The sequence below is a fragment of the Sinohyriopsis cumingii genome, chromosome 15 (assembly GCF_028554795.1).
Source record: "Sinohyriopsis cumingii isolate HCF-2022 chromosome 15, ASM2855479v2, whole genome shotgun sequence".
In the NCBI taxonomy this organism is placed as follows: domain Eukaryota; kingdom Metazoa; phylum Mollusca; class Bivalvia; order Unionida; family Unionidae; genus Sinohyriopsis; species Sinohyriopsis cumingii.
In genome coordinates, this window is record NC_142975.1 from 21,660,313 (window position 1) to 21,677,165 (window position 16,853).

Genomic DNA, 16,853 nt, shown 5'->3' on the forward strand with positions numbered 1-16,853 from the left:
TCACTCACATTGTAAACAGGCATTATAAATCAAAATGTGCATCCACTCAGGCTGTAAAAAGGATTATAAATCAAAGTGTGTATCCACTCACATTGTAAACAGGCATTATAAATCAATATTTGCATCCACTCAGGCTGTAAACAGGCATTATAAATCAGAGTGTGCATCCACTCAGACTGTAATCGTGCATTATAAATCAAAGTGTGCATCCACTCAGACTGTAAACAGGCATTATAAATCAAAGTGTGCATTCACTCACACTATAAACAGGCATTAATAAAATCAAAGTGTTCATCCACTCAGACTGTAAACAGGCATTATAAATCAAAGTGTGCATCCACTCAGATTGTAAACATGCATTATAAATCAAAATGTGCATCCACTCAGACTGTAAATAGGCATTAAAAATCAAAATGTGCATCCACTCAGGCTGTAATCATGCATTATAAATTAAAGTGTGTATCTACTCAGACTGTAAACAGGCATTATAAATCAAAGTGTGCATCCACTCAGACTGTAAATAGATAGTATAAATCAAAGTGTGCATCCACTCAGATTGTAAACAGGCATTATAAATCAATATTTGCATCCACTCGAACTGTAAATAGGCATCCACTCAGATTGTAAACAGGCATTATAAATCAAAATGTGCATACACTCAGACTGTAAACAGTAAACAGGCATTATAAATGAAAATGTGCATGCACTCAGACTGTAAACAGGCATTATAAATCAAAATGTGCATCCACTCAGACTGTAAACAGGCATTATAAATCAAAATGTGCATTCACTCACACTGCAAACTGGCCATTATAAATGATGGTATTCATTCACTCCGACTCCAATCTGGCCATCCATACGTGAATTGTTAAGTATTCAGTGGGCAAAAGTATGCATCTCTGTGAAGTGAAAGATTATCTTATATTTGAGATTTTAAACCTGACACAGATCAAAGAATGTATTAAAACCCAATTTGGCTTTTAGTTGATTAATCTTTTATCAAACACTATTAAAAGCCAGATAGATTATTTAATAAGTGTTGCATTTGATCATAGGTCATATGAAATAACTCTGATTTAGTTTGCCTTGTTTCATGGTGTCTTGAATTGGAAAATATGTAAATCCCATTGCATCCTTTAATTGACTGCATCAGAACTTACAGTTACGTATCTGCTATTTGCTATAATATGCATCCATGGGGGCCCCGAGTGGCTGATTGGTTTAAAGTGCTCACCGTTATGGATCACTGCCATCTCACCTCTGTCTGCATGCTTCGAGTCTCAGGCTCGGCCAATGTGGGTATGTGGGAAAGCTTGCCGGTAGCTTCTCGTGGGTTGGTGGTTCCTTCTGAGGTTTTCCTTGGTTCTTCCTCCACCATTAATACTGGCCACAATGTATAGCCTATCTTGTGCTGAAAAATGGCCTTAAACTATATAACAACAACAATTAGCATCCACTGGCAGAGTAGATCCTGTACTTAATGTAAATATACATGGCATGCTGGAAAGGCACATTATTTAAGGACTTTTCTGTAAGACATGCATGGTATCCAGTGATGGCACTTTTTAATTTGAATATTCATCTGTAGATGCAATTGAAAACTTTATATCAGTTTCAGTAGAAATTGTAATACCTTAGCAGACATTTGTTTAACAATCTTCCTTGGTACAGAGTGTGTATAAATAATATATCTGTGTAGTGATCCATAGATGCAAATTAGAAATATGATGTTTTAGCTTACCTGAGGTTTTGGCATTGCTTTGTTTCCACTGTGCATCACATGCCTGTCAACATTTGCTTTTTCTAAACATCTTAACAAAATCTAGACCATGTTTTACCAAATTTGGTAGAGATCATCCTGTCTGGAAGACCTTTCATGTTTATACAAATAATGCCACTCTGCCTTCCAATATGGACATTATTACTAAAACATCGCCCCACAATATCATGAAATTTGGAAGAAAGGTATGTTCCTGACCAGGAAAAGTCAATTAATTTTGTAAATACTGTAAACGAATTCATTTGGCTACACTACCTTGCCTCACTAACATGTGCTGTTTATGATAGGTCTTTATATTGGAGTGATACCCCACCATATCTATTTGAGGACTAGCACTCCACAGTGTGACAGACTTCTACCTCAGTGGGATACAATCGTATTCCTGGCTTGTTGCGACTTGGTCACCAACAAGATCTTCTGGGTTACTGACTGGGTCATCTTCTGGGTCACCAACTGAGTTGTCCATTAGGTTGTCTTCTGGGATGCAGACTCAGTCATGGACTAGGTTGTCTTCTGGGTTGTAGACTCAGTCATGGACTATGTTGCCTTCTGGGTTGCAGACTCAGTCATGGACTAGGTTGTCTTCTGGGATGCAGACTCAGTCATGGACTAGGTTGTCTCTGGGTTGTAGACTCAGTCATGGACTAGGATGTCTTCTGGGTTGCAGACTCAGTCATGGACTAGGATGTCTTCTGGGTTGCAGACTCAGTCATGGACTAGGTTGTCTTCTGGGTTGCAGACCCAGTCATGGACTAGGTTCTCTTCTGGGTTGCAGACTCAGTCATGAACTAGGTTGTCTTCTGGGATGCAGACTCATTCATGGACTAGGTTATCTTCTGGGTTGCAGACTCAGTCATGGACTAGATTGTCTTCTGGGTTGCAGACTCAGTCATGGACTAGGTTGTCTTTTGGGTTGCAGACTCAGTCATGGACTAGGTTCTCTTCTGGGTTGCAGACTCAGTCATGGACTAGGTTCTCTTCTGGGATGCAGACTCAGTCATGGACTAGGTTCTCTTCTGCGTTGCAGACTCAGTCTTGGACTAGGTTGTCTTCTGGGATGCAGACTCAGTCATGGACTAGGTTATCTTCTGGGTTGCAGACTCAGTCATGGACTAGATTGTCTTCTGGGTTGCAGACTCAGTCATGGACTAGGTTGTCTTCTGGGATACAGACTCAGTCATGGACTAGGTTCTCTTCTGGGTTGCAGACTCAGTCATGGACTAGGTTGTCTTCTGGGATGCAGACTCGGTCATGGACTAGGATGTCTTCTGGGTTGCAGACTCAGTCATGGACTGGGTTGCCTTATGGGTTGCAGACTCAGTCATGGACTAGGTTGTCTTCTGGGATACAGACTCAGTCATGGACTAGATTGTCTTCTGGGTTGCAGACTCAGTCATGGACTAGGTTGTCTTCTGGGTTGCAGACTAGTCATGGACTGGGTTGCCTTCTGGGTTGCCAAATGAGTCATAGTCTGCATCATTAACTTGTGGTGTCATGATAACAAGATTTCTGTTCTTCTTGAACAAGCCATGTAATGTCTTTGTGTAGGTTGATGAAAGACCTAGGTCATATCCTTTTGAGATTCTCAAGTCTGTCCTTTTTAAGTTCAGCAAACTATGGCCATATGTGCTTGTTCTGGCTGGGTGCTTATACTGCTTCACTTGAAAGGAATTAATACACACCACGTAGCATCATACCACACCACCATCACAACTATATATGTTCCCAACAGGCAGAATCGTGTGACCCAAAACTAGAAAGCTTGATAGTGCAACAAAAACCTGTTAACATAAAAAATCATAACATAAACTTTAATGAAGCAAAAATGACTGTCCATATTTTGTATCATTACAATCCCCCACCTCCACAACTATGTACTTCGGCAAATACACAAAAACCCCAAATCACATAAAGCATGGTTAAACTGAAGCAAAACATGATAAGAAGTAATCACAGAAATTTGATTGGCTTCATTCCAGCCATCATGACACTTGTTCACTATTCCATATTAGAAAAGTGCAACATAGAAGTCGTCCAACTTTGTGGGTAGTTTTCTTGGTCTCCTAGTTTGCTCATCATCAGCTGTTCTTGACTCCCCAATGTTGCTGTTGTTTACTGGGAGAACTTTCCTCATGATGTTGGTAGGGTAAGGAGCAACAAAACTGACATCATCAAGGTCATTGCTCCTCTGATTTTTCATAATACTTTCCGACTTCTCTGAATACATTCCCTTCATGTTATCAGTGACATCATTACATCATGATGCATTTTCAGGCAATCCACATGTACTATAAGAGGCATCCCATGTCTACTGCATTTAACTTTATAATTAATGTCACTCATCCTTTCAAGGACATCATAGGGCTGGTACCACCATATCTTAAGTTTGGCAAAATCCCTGTTTTTCCCATTTTGAAAACAATCAGACAAGTTTGTCTGAAATCACTCCCATCTGGTCCCCCTATTATAGAAATGCTTCTGTCACCGCATGTTGCATTGGGAGTTTGCTCTATCAAAGTGGCAGAAAATTTTTAATCTTCTTTCTAACAATTGAACCCATTCATGTGATCTATTGTAACATTGACTGGGTGGCCTTCCAAATGCAAACACTGAATCAGCTTTGTAAAATTCAACCAATAATTTATTTTCCTAGAATACAAAGAGACAATGAGAAAACAGAACTTATGGTATTGCGAATTAAGTCCCCAAATAATCTAAGAATTACAGACACAAGACCTAATTATTTAATGTCCTGAATAAAATTCAGTACAAGTCCAGAACAAATCCAAAAACTGAAGGTTTGCATCCATAAAATTGAATAAACATCAGAAGATAGTTTATTGCCCTAAAATACAAAGTGAAAATTTAAAAAGGAACTAATAGTATTGTGAATTAAATCCCAATAATTCTAAAAGTGCTATCAGTCCAAAAGTATAGAGTGTTCTGAATGAATTCCAATATTGAGTGTGCTGATATAACAATAGTCTTGAGTAGGATGATGTACCAACAGTCATGACGTATCACAGAATGTTATAATCCAGAATGAGTTTGAATGAATTCACAATAATCCCAAAATAGTGTTTAATCCAAATAGTCAATCAGTACTTTGTACCTCCAATGAATAATTTAAATGAATGATTGCTCTTAAATTATATTGGAACACAAAGTAAATAAATCCACAGGCTGATCTTAGTGTTAGACTAATTCATTTTATTTACATCATACTAATATAGAATCCTTAGAAACATTGAAATGACCAGGATGTGGGTCAAAAGTTTGCTTCCAGATTTTATAAGTTTTGTATGTAAGACTAGACCTTGAACTCAAGCATCAGTAAAAAGCTTATTTGTGACTTACAAACATGGACAGAAATTAGCTATCTAAACATTTTTGTCACAAGTGACTGTTAGATAAGGACAGTCTACAATTGTAGATAAAAGTTAAGCACATAATATAGATATATGTAACACTGTACAATAACATTTCCATTACTAACAGTTGAAAATCCACTAATAAATACTTCTCAAAAACTGTTGAACAGAATTTGACCATTTGACAGAAAGTATCCTGGCCTGAACTACTTGCAGATTGTACAAATGTAAAAATAGAAAAACCTTTTGCAAATTCATCTCATTAATGTCTCAAGAGAATGTAACCAGATTTGACATTTAGGAATTAGCTTGAAGGTTTTTCAAATTTGTACAAGTATTACTGATCTGCCACCAAATATTGTCACTAACTAATAAAGAAAAATTTTATCTCAGGAAATCACTTGACATAATCTTTACAGCTTTGACAGAAATCATCCTGGCAAATGCCTTTCAATATGAAACAAATGATATTGATATGCTATCAAATATATATGAAGACTCAAAAATAGAGAAATCTTGAAATATTTTAGTTGCATATGAAATAAATGGCATTGGAAGAGATTTCAACAGAAAATATTCTGCTAATCCAGATTTATTGGTCATCTACTCTTGTATCTGGCTATTAGGCAGCCAGGTGAGTGACCTAGCTCAGATAAATTTGGGTTAGTGTTGTTGGTACCTGTTACTTAGATAATTGCTGCAACATCTGTGATGATTTTCAAGTTAAAAAATTTACATACTAGAAAGTCTCCATTATTTCCTACTGCATGTTCAAAATATTTTGGTAAATTGCATTAAAATACAAGGATTGTAATTTATTAGATACAGTGAATTCACTATTTTCAGGAGGTGCTAACTTTTTATGAATTTCACTGTTGCTAAAAACCAGAAATTTATAGACAGAGTGAAGAATTATCCTTTTAAGATTGTCATTGGGTCCTTTTCCAAATCAAAAATATTTTGCACCAATAAAAATGTCATAATTTGTATATCCATGAAATTTAATAAATTGTCCTGGATTTCAGGAGATAATATGTTGACAGCTCTGAGTGTTGCACGGGAGTGTGGGATGGTGGATCCTGAAGAATCCATAATTCTGGTCCAGGCATATCCTCCCCAGGAAGGGAATATCAGGCAGGATGCCCAAATTGAGTACATCAACACAAGCAGTACTGAAAACACTGTCACAGGATCCTTTAACAAATTTAAGGTATTATTTAATTTTATATGTTTGATATATCTACTGTGAAAATTAAGTTCATGAAGATGACCTTGACATGCATATTTTCAATGTAAACAGCTGAATTGAGTTTTCATGTCAGAGAATATTTTTGGAAACAATGCATATAACTAATAAACTATATTTGGTCCATGAATGAGAATTCTATAATAGGCTTACAGTATGTCAGGGACCTTAGGTGGCTGAGTAGAAACAATGTATGTAACTAATAAACTATATTTGGTCCCTGAATGAGAATTCTATAATAGGCTTACAGTATGTCAGGGGCCTTAGGTGGCTGAGTAGAAACAATGCTTATAACTAATAAACTATATTTGGTCCCTGAATGAGAATACTATAATAGGCTTACAGTATGTCAGGGGCCCTAGGTGGCTGAGTAGAAACAATGCATATAACTAATAAACTATATTTGGTCCCTGAATGAGAATTCTATAATGGGTTTACAATAATGTCAGAGGCTCTAGGTAAAAACAATGCATATAACTAATAAACTATATTCGGTCCCTGAATGAGACAATGCATAAAACTAATAAACTATATGGACCCTGAATGAGATTTCTATATTAAAGGCTTACAGTAATATGAGGTGCCCTATAGTCTAAGGTGCTCAACTTTACAGATCTCATCTTTGTCTGTGTGCATTTATATCTGTCTCAGTTAGCATGCGAGAAAGCTTGCCAGTCGTCTAACTGTGGATATGTGGTTCTTGTTGGAATTTTTCCATGTTCTACCTCCTTCAGATACACTGGCCTATTATGTACTGAAAAATGGTGGGCACAACAACAAGAACAATATCATGAACAAAATGTTGAGTAACTATAACAAATACCACTCCATTTGTGAGTCTGCCTTGTCATTAGGCCAAACATTTTTATGGAATGGCCATGTGTCCATTGTCATCAATTTTCCTCCATCATGAGTCATGTTTTATGCATCTATCCATCAACAACTGCTTATTACCACTCTGACTTCCACATTTCTGATCCAATTTCAAAGCTAGAATATGGGTTTATATAATCAAAATCACAGCCAAGGTTGATAATGAGGGAGATCCCTGCAGATTAATTATGTGGTAATCTTGCATATGAATTGTTAAACTCTGTCAATGTCACATTTCTAATCTGATTTTGAGGACCATATGTCTAATCTGATTTTGAGGACCATATGTCTAATCTGATTTTGAAGACCATATTTCTAATCTGATTTTGAAGACCATATTTCTAATCTGATTTTGAGGACCATATTTCTAATCTGATTTTGAGGACCATATGTCTAATCTGATTTTGATGACCATATTTCTAATCTGATTTTGAAGACCATATTTCTAATCTGATTTTGAGGACCATATTTCTAATCTGATTTTGAAGACCATATTTCTAATCTGATTTTGAAGACCGTATTTCTAATCTGATTTTGAGGACCATATTTCTAATCTGATTTTGAGGACCATATGTCTAATCTGATTTTGAAGACCATATTTCTAATCTGATTTTTGAAGACCATATTTCTAATCTGATTTTGAGGACCATATTTCTAATCTGATTTTGAAGACCATATTTCTAATCTGATTTTGAAGACCATATTTCTAATCTGATTTTGAAGACCATATTTCTAATCTGATTTTGAGGACCATATGTCTAATCTGATTTTGAAGACCATATTTCTAATCTGATTTTGAAGACCATATGTCTAATCTGATTTTGAAGACCATATGTCTAATCTGATTTTGAAGACCATATTTCTAATCTGATTTTGATGAAACTTAGAAAATATCCTTATATCAATAAGGTCTCAGATGTATTTAGTACTGAGCAAGATCCATGTATACTAATTATGTGATCTTGCATCTGACTGAGTTTGTTTCAGCTCTGGAAGTCATATTTCTGATCTGATTCAGATCACACTTGAAATATGGACTTAAATCCTGAAGATCCTGGATGGGTTTGATGGTGGGTGAGTTCCATTTTATTGCTGAGGTGACCTTGTGCTGTATTATCTGGCATTGTTACTTAATTTGAGTAAAGACTTTTTATACAGTTTTGCTCATACTTGGTATATATGCTTGTATCATGGAGATCTCAGGTGAGTTCATTAGTGATCAAAATCCATGTACATTATGAGGTGATCTTACCTTTGATTAGCTAATATTATTACCACTGTGGATGTCACATTTCTGATCTGATTTGGATGAAGTACACAATATATGCCTCTATTATTAAATTCTCCAATAAGTTGGAATGCTTCAGTGACCTAGTGATTAGAGCATCCACCTCAGATGCAGGAGGTTGTGGGTTCGAACCCTGGCCGAGTCATGCCAAAGACTTATAAAAATGATACTAACAGCTGCTCACTAGGTACTCAGCATTAAGAGGTTAGTGGTAGGACTTGTTGGCATGGTGTCTGCAGCATGATACCCCAGTGCTAGACATCACTATAAACTGCCACACTGCAGACATCATAGCGATATGACTGAAAAGTTGTTAAAGCTACATGTATGTTAAAAATACAAGTTACACACACAAAAGTTTAGTATTGAGTGAGATCTAACTTGGGGTCTTGCATCCAATTTGCTGAGCTTGTTATGCCTCAAAAAGCCATATTTATGATCTGATTTGGAGCAGTCTCAAAATATGGGCTTCTGTCACTACGATTGAAGAGTGGTTTGATAGTGTGTGAAATCCATGCATGTTTATGAGTTGAGCTTATGTTTGATTGACCTTGTTACAAAACTGGAGGAAGGATTTTTGATTGATTTTGATCATGCTTGGAATATATGCTTCTGTCACAAAGATCTCAGATGAATTCAGTAGTGAACAAGACCTATGCATATTAATGAGGTGATTTTGCCTCTCATTGGTTGAGTTTGCTAGCAGTTTGGGGGATACATTTTGACCAAATTTGGTGTATGTAATTATGTCATTAAAATCTTGTGCAAGTTTGATAGATACATGCAAATTAATGTGTTGATTTCGCATATGACTGGCTGCTTGTTGTTCATGAGGAAACCATATATCTGATCCTATTTGATCAGACTTGATAATATTGAGCAAACTCCACCTATATTATTTATGTAGTGTTGGCTGAAGTTGTCACTACTCCAGAAAACATATTTGTAATTTGATTTTGATGAAACTTCAAAAATATACTTCTATCTTCACAGTCATTAATTTGCATATTTATGAGGTAAACTTGCATGTGATTGAGCTTATTACCACTCTGGAAGGCATAATTCTTATCAATTTTAAACAGGGTCTTCTATCATCTAGATCTTGGGCAATTTTGAAAGTAAAGGTGATCTAGCATCAAATTGACTGAGTTTGTTACTACTCCTGAAGTCATATTTTTTATTTGTTGAGTTTATTACCGTATTTCATGTTATTTTTCATACACAAAAAAATAATTATTAATTTCAGTGTACGAAAAATTATATGTAAAATAAATAATTATCATTTGGTGGTGGATGAAAAACAAAGGGATTGTACCTGAACAAGTTCTACGGAACACACGCTACTCGATAACCTAACGGTACAAACGTACAAAGTAAACATATATTTTCTGTCTCATTCTGATCTCAACACAATAATCTAATTTCAATAAAAATAAAAGTACTCAAAGATTTTTGTTCTTCTTAGTGAATGAGAGTGAGAGAGAGAGATGATTATATCTCATTGTGAAAGCTCATCTGTATTTAGAGCATATGTACCTGTTATGTTGTGTAATGTTGACAAAATGATTAAGATGGTTTGAGCATGTATTAGTTATGGTTATTATTTATTAGTAAATTGTATGCGATGATTTGAAGAAATTTAGTGAAACTTGTATTTTTACAGCAACAATAATCTCATTATCAAATTGCATGTAAGAGAGAGAGAGATGAAACAAAATTTTGACAGTGTACAAGACCATATTTATTCAGGGTGGTTTTTATTTGTAGCTTTTGCAAAGAGAAAAAAAGACTGCTACCTGACAAGTGTGATAATCCTCATGTATTACTATATTCCATTATTACTAAACACAGTCAAATCAACAATTCATTCTTGTTTTAATTACGATGTACATTGTCACAACAACCATATGGCTCTGCAGTGTTATTTACATGGTAATTAAGCATGCTTAGCGCTTTGGGTTATTCCAGTGGAAACCAGATTGAGTTCAAGAATCTACAGAAGAGGTCAAATCAATGAGGCTGCCATAGGGAAATCAGGCTCTCTTTAGGGAAATGAAATCTGTCAATGTGCTATGGAAGCCATTGTCCATACAGCCGATGTTATTAGGACAAGCAATCATATGCATCACTTATTATTCAAACTCGCCAATAAAGATAATAGTGGGGTATATCTTGGAATAGATTTGCAATAAAATGTTAATTATATCCAAGTCAAAACAGAACAAGTGCTTTAAAGATAATATATGTATATATACAAATCGATTTAACAGAGTCCGTAACTTTCATATTTACTATAGAAAATGACTAGGTTTTTATATTTTATGTTTGTATGAATATAATGAAACAATAAGACTAGTTGACCAATGGTCTGTGGTCTTCACTTTAGCATGTACTGAGATGTAATTTTTGTTGGATAAGAAGGTCTTCCAAACTCATTTTAAAATGCACGTGGTGTTTTGTTACAGTGATGGACTTAATAATAATGAGAACTAATTAATGATCATACTTAATGGTATGGTCCGTAAGTCCTTTGTCCATTTGTTAATAAACACCAGTAGATATTATAATGACAATAAGAAAGCTTATGCACATGGGTGCCTGCAGGAATTTTTGCGGGGGGGGGGGCAGTCAGTCATGGTCAGGAGAGTTAGTATAGTAAGCCGCCTGAAACTAAAGCTAATATTTACTAAGCATTTTGAACAGAATCTTGTGACATATTTTCAGCTTCATTTGCAAGAATAAACTTGTCGGAATATATATATATATATATATATATATATATATATATATATATATATATATATATATATATATATTCAGTATGATTTCCAGGGGGGTCATGTGACCCACTTGACTTATTCTGTGGGCACCCATGCTTATACATCAATCGTTGTATTTTCTCATCAACAATTAATTATTAATGTTTGTAAAGACAAAATGGCAATACACTATTTTCAATCTTTTTTGCAAACATAAATCTTCTTTGTAGAAATTTTATGTCCAATAATTTAATGGATTTTTAAAAAAATGCAAAGTGATGTGTACGAAAAATTATGATACATTTAAATAATTATTATTTTGATAACTGGATTGTGTACGAAAAATTATAGGGTATGAAAAAATATATGAAATACAGTATCATCAAAATCTAGATGTTAGAGTTCAGTTATGATAAAGAGACTGTGTGTATGCCCTTAGTGTTCAAAAGAAATGTCATTGGGATCTAGTACATTAGGTAAAATCAACATAGGTCTCATAGGACAGTACTCTAAAAATTCTGCAATGGGTTCCATGTGGTTGAGTTGTATAAGGCACTCACCTTTATATATCACATTCCTTCTGCATCACAGACCTGGATGGCTTACACTTGCAATAAGTAAGAAACATCCCAATATTGGGGTAAATTGGAAAGAGGTCAATATCACTGAGAAAGGGAAACACTTTCCACACAAAAGTGTTGGTTTTCTGTACAGAAGACTTTGATTTACAGGGTGGGCATATAAAGTGCCATGTATAGTTATGTTTTTATGCTGATTCATAAAAAACATTAGTTCATGCGCTTGAGTGCTTCACCTTGAATATCTTCATAATGCTTGCATAACTTTTCAGGAGACCAGGCTTAAGATGGATCATGCACAACATTGTTGCTTTGCTGTGACAGGGAAGTCATGGGGAGTTTTGCGACAGCACTTCCCTGATATTCTACCAAGGGTAACAATATTTCTGTTATTATTAGGACCCTATCAACAGCTGTGGGAGACCTATATCAGTCACTTTTCTGTCTGTCCATCAATTAACATCTGTCCATATCTTTAGACTTGTAACCTGGCCCTAGTTTCATTAAATACAGTAAAGTCAAGATTTATGCATATTTAACTTTCCCAAGTCTCACATTTATGTGAATTAACACTCTAGCAGAAAAATACATCCTGAGAAGCACATCAAAATGAGAGATACATATGTAAATCTGCAGCATGGGTTACCAAACCGAATTTTGGAAGCTTTACTCGGTCTCAGTTATCTACAGCATGTCTTTTGTTAAGAAGATTATTAAGGATACCTGCTATCATGGAGAAAATGAAATACATGATGACGTGGATTGAGCACCAGAATCAAGAACACAAACCACGTAACTTCAAATGAATTGGGTTGTTCCACTTAGTTTACTTTACCTATGCAAATTTACTATCAAATTCTCCCCAGCTATGTACAAAGGACTTGACACAGCATCTCTTTACTGTTTATACAGGATATATATATATATATATATATATATATATATATATATATATATATATATATATATATCAATGGTTTAAAAATGTTTTTGTCTTTTCCCCTAAGATCATTACTGAAAATCGTAGTTTTAAAACTTGACCATGTTGGGACACATGTGAGTACAAATTAATGTTTTTCACATGACTTGTTATGGCAGGTATATAGTACATCAAAGCTTTTGCCAGGTTTTGCTTAACATAGAAGCACCATGCTGAATAAAAAAAAAAACATTCATTAATGTTAAGGCAAAAAGAAATATAAAATTCTTGATTTAAGGTGAGATATAAAGAACTAAGTTTATTTCCAAAGATTAGTAAATAGTAAATAAATTGTAAACAGTTAGACAATGCATTGAACTTACTCTAAGATTATCAGATATTAGATCACTGCTCATTACTTTGAGTCACTTTTCACTGTATAGTTACAAAGAAGTATCAAATACTGTGATTTAAAGATGAGAAACTTGACAAAAAGCAAGGTTATTTTCCAAAGAAAAGTAAATACATTGGAATTTAATGCTATAATGTATTTACTACTTTCATGATTCCTATCATCATTGCCACAACTGGCATTTTGCACTACAGAATTTGAAATGAAATGAGTTTTTATACTAAAGCTATAATAGGTTTGTAAGCATTAGTTATTTCTTAAGAAAGGGCTAGGTATAATGGAATAAATTAAATATTTCACAAGGATGTGACATTTGCAGGCCTTTTATTATGCCTCTTGTCAAATCATCCCAGAAAACAGTTTGTTTCTGTTATACCATAAAAAACTCACTCCCACTGAAAATATGAAGAACAGGTATAACAATGCGCATTATTCATACCATGAAGGTCTCCCTTCTTTGTAACAATTTCAGAGCTAGCATCACCTACACTTATTTAGTTTCAGGCTATATTGTTTTTGTAAACTGTTCTCTTTTTGCATGTTAATACATCACAAGGTTTGGGCAGGTCTGGACACAAAAAGGCCCTTGGGACTCTCACCCCATCTGTCCATCATGTACCAAATGTACACAGAAATGTTCTTGTTTGTTGTCCTCCATTTTGGAGAAAAGGTAATGTTCTGTATCAACAATGATGGGCTTTATGGCAGCTCTTTTTTACAATCATTCTCTGGGGCGGATCACAATCTTTCTGATTTATTTGACATTTTGAGCTTCTGAGACTGGTACCACACATTAATGCCAAGATGGAACCTTTCAAGTGTGCTCTGGATTTTATTTTAAAAAAACCTTATGAATCTATGAGTAAATTTTCCTTCGAAAACTTTATCCATAAGACAGTTGTCCTGCTGTTTGTAGCATCAATGAGAAGTGAAAAACATGTTTTGTCAGAGGAAAAGGGTTGTTTATGATTCATTGGTAACTATGGTTTGGTTTCTCATCATTTTGCCAACCTCGTTTTCTTGCAAAGAATCAGCAATCTCCTATTTGCCTATTGAGATTCCCAGTCTCAGTTGCATCTGTGCTGGAGATACTCAAGATAAGCTCTTTTGTCCAATTAAGGCATTAAAGTTTTATTTGACTTCCTCTAAAAGGAGAACAAAGGTTTGGAATCATCTTTTTCTTCTCTGAAAGGTTCAGCTGATATTTCTTTGGCAAAATTTCCAGGTGTATTGTACTCACTTAATAATAGAAAGAGAATACAAGTCTCTTACACAGAATGAACTGTTTTTCATTTGAATTCAAGCCCATTATGATAGGGCTATTGCTGCATCTTTCGCCTATTCAGATCACTCCTCTCTGAATCATGTTACTTACTGAGTTCCACTGTGAAAATGCAAAATGTATTCAAGTTATTTACCAGTTTTCAGTAGCAAACATTCTGAAAGCTGAGGTTAGTACATTTTTTTATATCAGTGTACCTGTCTGGTGCATTCAGCAGTTCAATAGTACTTAATGTATTACTGCTATTAAAATATATTTTTGGGGTGGGTGGGGCTAAGGCTAATTTTAATCATGTAATACTTACCTGTTGCAGTGCTTCTGTCATTGCTACCTGCTCTGATACCCTGTAGTCTCAGTCCAAGTCAAAGGGGAAGATATTCCAGAAATAACTAAGGCATCAAACTGGAAACATATTCTTTTCAGTTCTTTTCTTCAATTACAAATAGTAGTAGGGAATATTTTGCTTTGTTTGGTGACTTAGAGCATCCTGGAAAGGAAAGCAGTGCAGTAGTAGTACAGTCAAGCCAAACTACATTCTTCTGAGAATCGTGTTATCTTGAATTGATGGTTGTATCAACATGAGATTTTCAGTAAAAGACTGATGATGATGATGTCCAGTTGGTCTTAAGTAAAAATGGTGCCAATCTGATGTCCACTATCTGATGTCTACTATCTGATTTCCAATATCTGCTGTCCACTATCTGATGCCCAATATCTGATGTCCACTATCTGATGTCCAGTATCTGATGTCCACTATCTGATGTCCGATATCTGATGTCCAATATCTCTGTCACAGCAGCCATCGTGAAACTTTTGTTATTGCTATTCCTGCATGGAAAGTCATCTCTTCAAAATGTTATCTCAACTTCTCCCAAAATGAATGGTATATCAAGATGGGGTTGTCACCAATAGATTTCTGATGATACCTAGTTGGTCTTAATGAATATGGTGCCTTCATACAGCCAACATATCTGCTACAACAACTAACTTAAAAAGTTATTGTTTTCATTACTCTTCCCAAATGGATGATCAATGTGACATAGGGTTTTCTACAAAACACAGGATGTCTACATTGTTCTAAATTAAATTGGTGCCAATCTGACATCCAGTGCGTGCAAAACAGCAGGGTATTGAAAATTTTGTTTTCACTGAAGAATTTTTGAGATGGTTTCAGCACTTGACAATTAAAAGGAAGAAATGGTCTTATCTTGAATTCATTGAAATTTATTTCACCTGATATAGTATCAGTCCCTTCAAGGAATTCTTGTTATTCAACTCCTTCTTATTAATATTATTACATTACTTAGCATGTTTTACATACACTATTCAACAAAATCATAAAATCATTAAACACACACATGCACACACATACACACATGCAGAGATGTATACATTTTTCATGAAAAGGAAACAAAGCTTGCAGAGTTTATTGTTAATGGAAATTTGATACGCGTGGTATATCGAAGATACAACATACATACTATACATATATATTTTTATTTATATTACATACAAATACACATAACTGCATTTCCAGCACAGATAAGATTGACTATAAGTAACTGTATTGAGAGAATGAATGAACTCTGCTTAGCCCTGTCTAACGTGTATGATACAAAATATAGTTCTTAGCCCTTTGCGAATAATCACAATCTCCTTTACAAATTGATAAGTTAATTCCTTTAGTCTTTGAACGTTTATTTTCATACATATCAATTAAATAAATATAAGGCACACTTATGATTTAAATAGGAAAGATGGTTTGAATGAAGAAAGTAGAGCACTAAAAATATAGCACTGGTAACTACTTCAACGTTGAACATGCTGGCTTTTACATACTGGCTGGCATATTTAAATAAGCTGGAAATCAAAACTAAGTAAAACAAGGAACTGGCAAGATGCAACTGAAGCATTTAAATGTATTTACAGTTCATCTAAATCATTACTACTTACTTAATTACTGCCCATTAATATTCATTGGATTGTAGGGCAGCAACGAAGCTCTTCCACTTCTGTCTATTTTCTGTCATGGCATTCAGTGGCCACAATTCTTCTAAATGATAATGTACTTACTTACTTACTACCCATTAAGCCCATTGGCTTGCAGGATAATTTTCTCTAGTGTGCCCCAGCTGTGGTGATATGTCACCAGTGGGTTTCTGGAAGAACCATATCTGTAAAGGAAAATTAATATCTTTAGGGTTTGAATAATATAACACAAAATTAAGCTAAAATTAAAAATTCCATATTGGAAACTAATGCCGGGAGCTTTGCAGAGAGTCATGCTCACTATAATGTGTTTAGCAGAGAGTCATGCTCACTATAATGTGTTTAGCAGAGATTCA

At 34.9% G+C, this 16,853-nt stretch overlaps 1 protein-coding gene across 2 annotated transcripts in view; it reads left to right on the plus strand.

Moving 5' to 3' along the window:
• Positions 1-16,853, plus strand: part of LOC149781391 (polyamine-transporting ATPase 13A3-like) — a 364,470-nt gene that overhangs the window by 204,832 nt on the left and 142,785 nt on the right. For both annotated transcript variants that reach the window (XM_089935485.1, XM_089935486.1), the window contains 2 exons: positions 6,177-6,361; positions 12,168-12,269. In XM_089935485.1, coding sequence (XP_089791611.1) covers positions 6,177-6,361; positions 12,168-12,269 — 287 coding nt within the window. The remainder of the gene's footprint in view (positions 1-6,176; positions 6,362-12,167; positions 12,270-16,853) is intronic.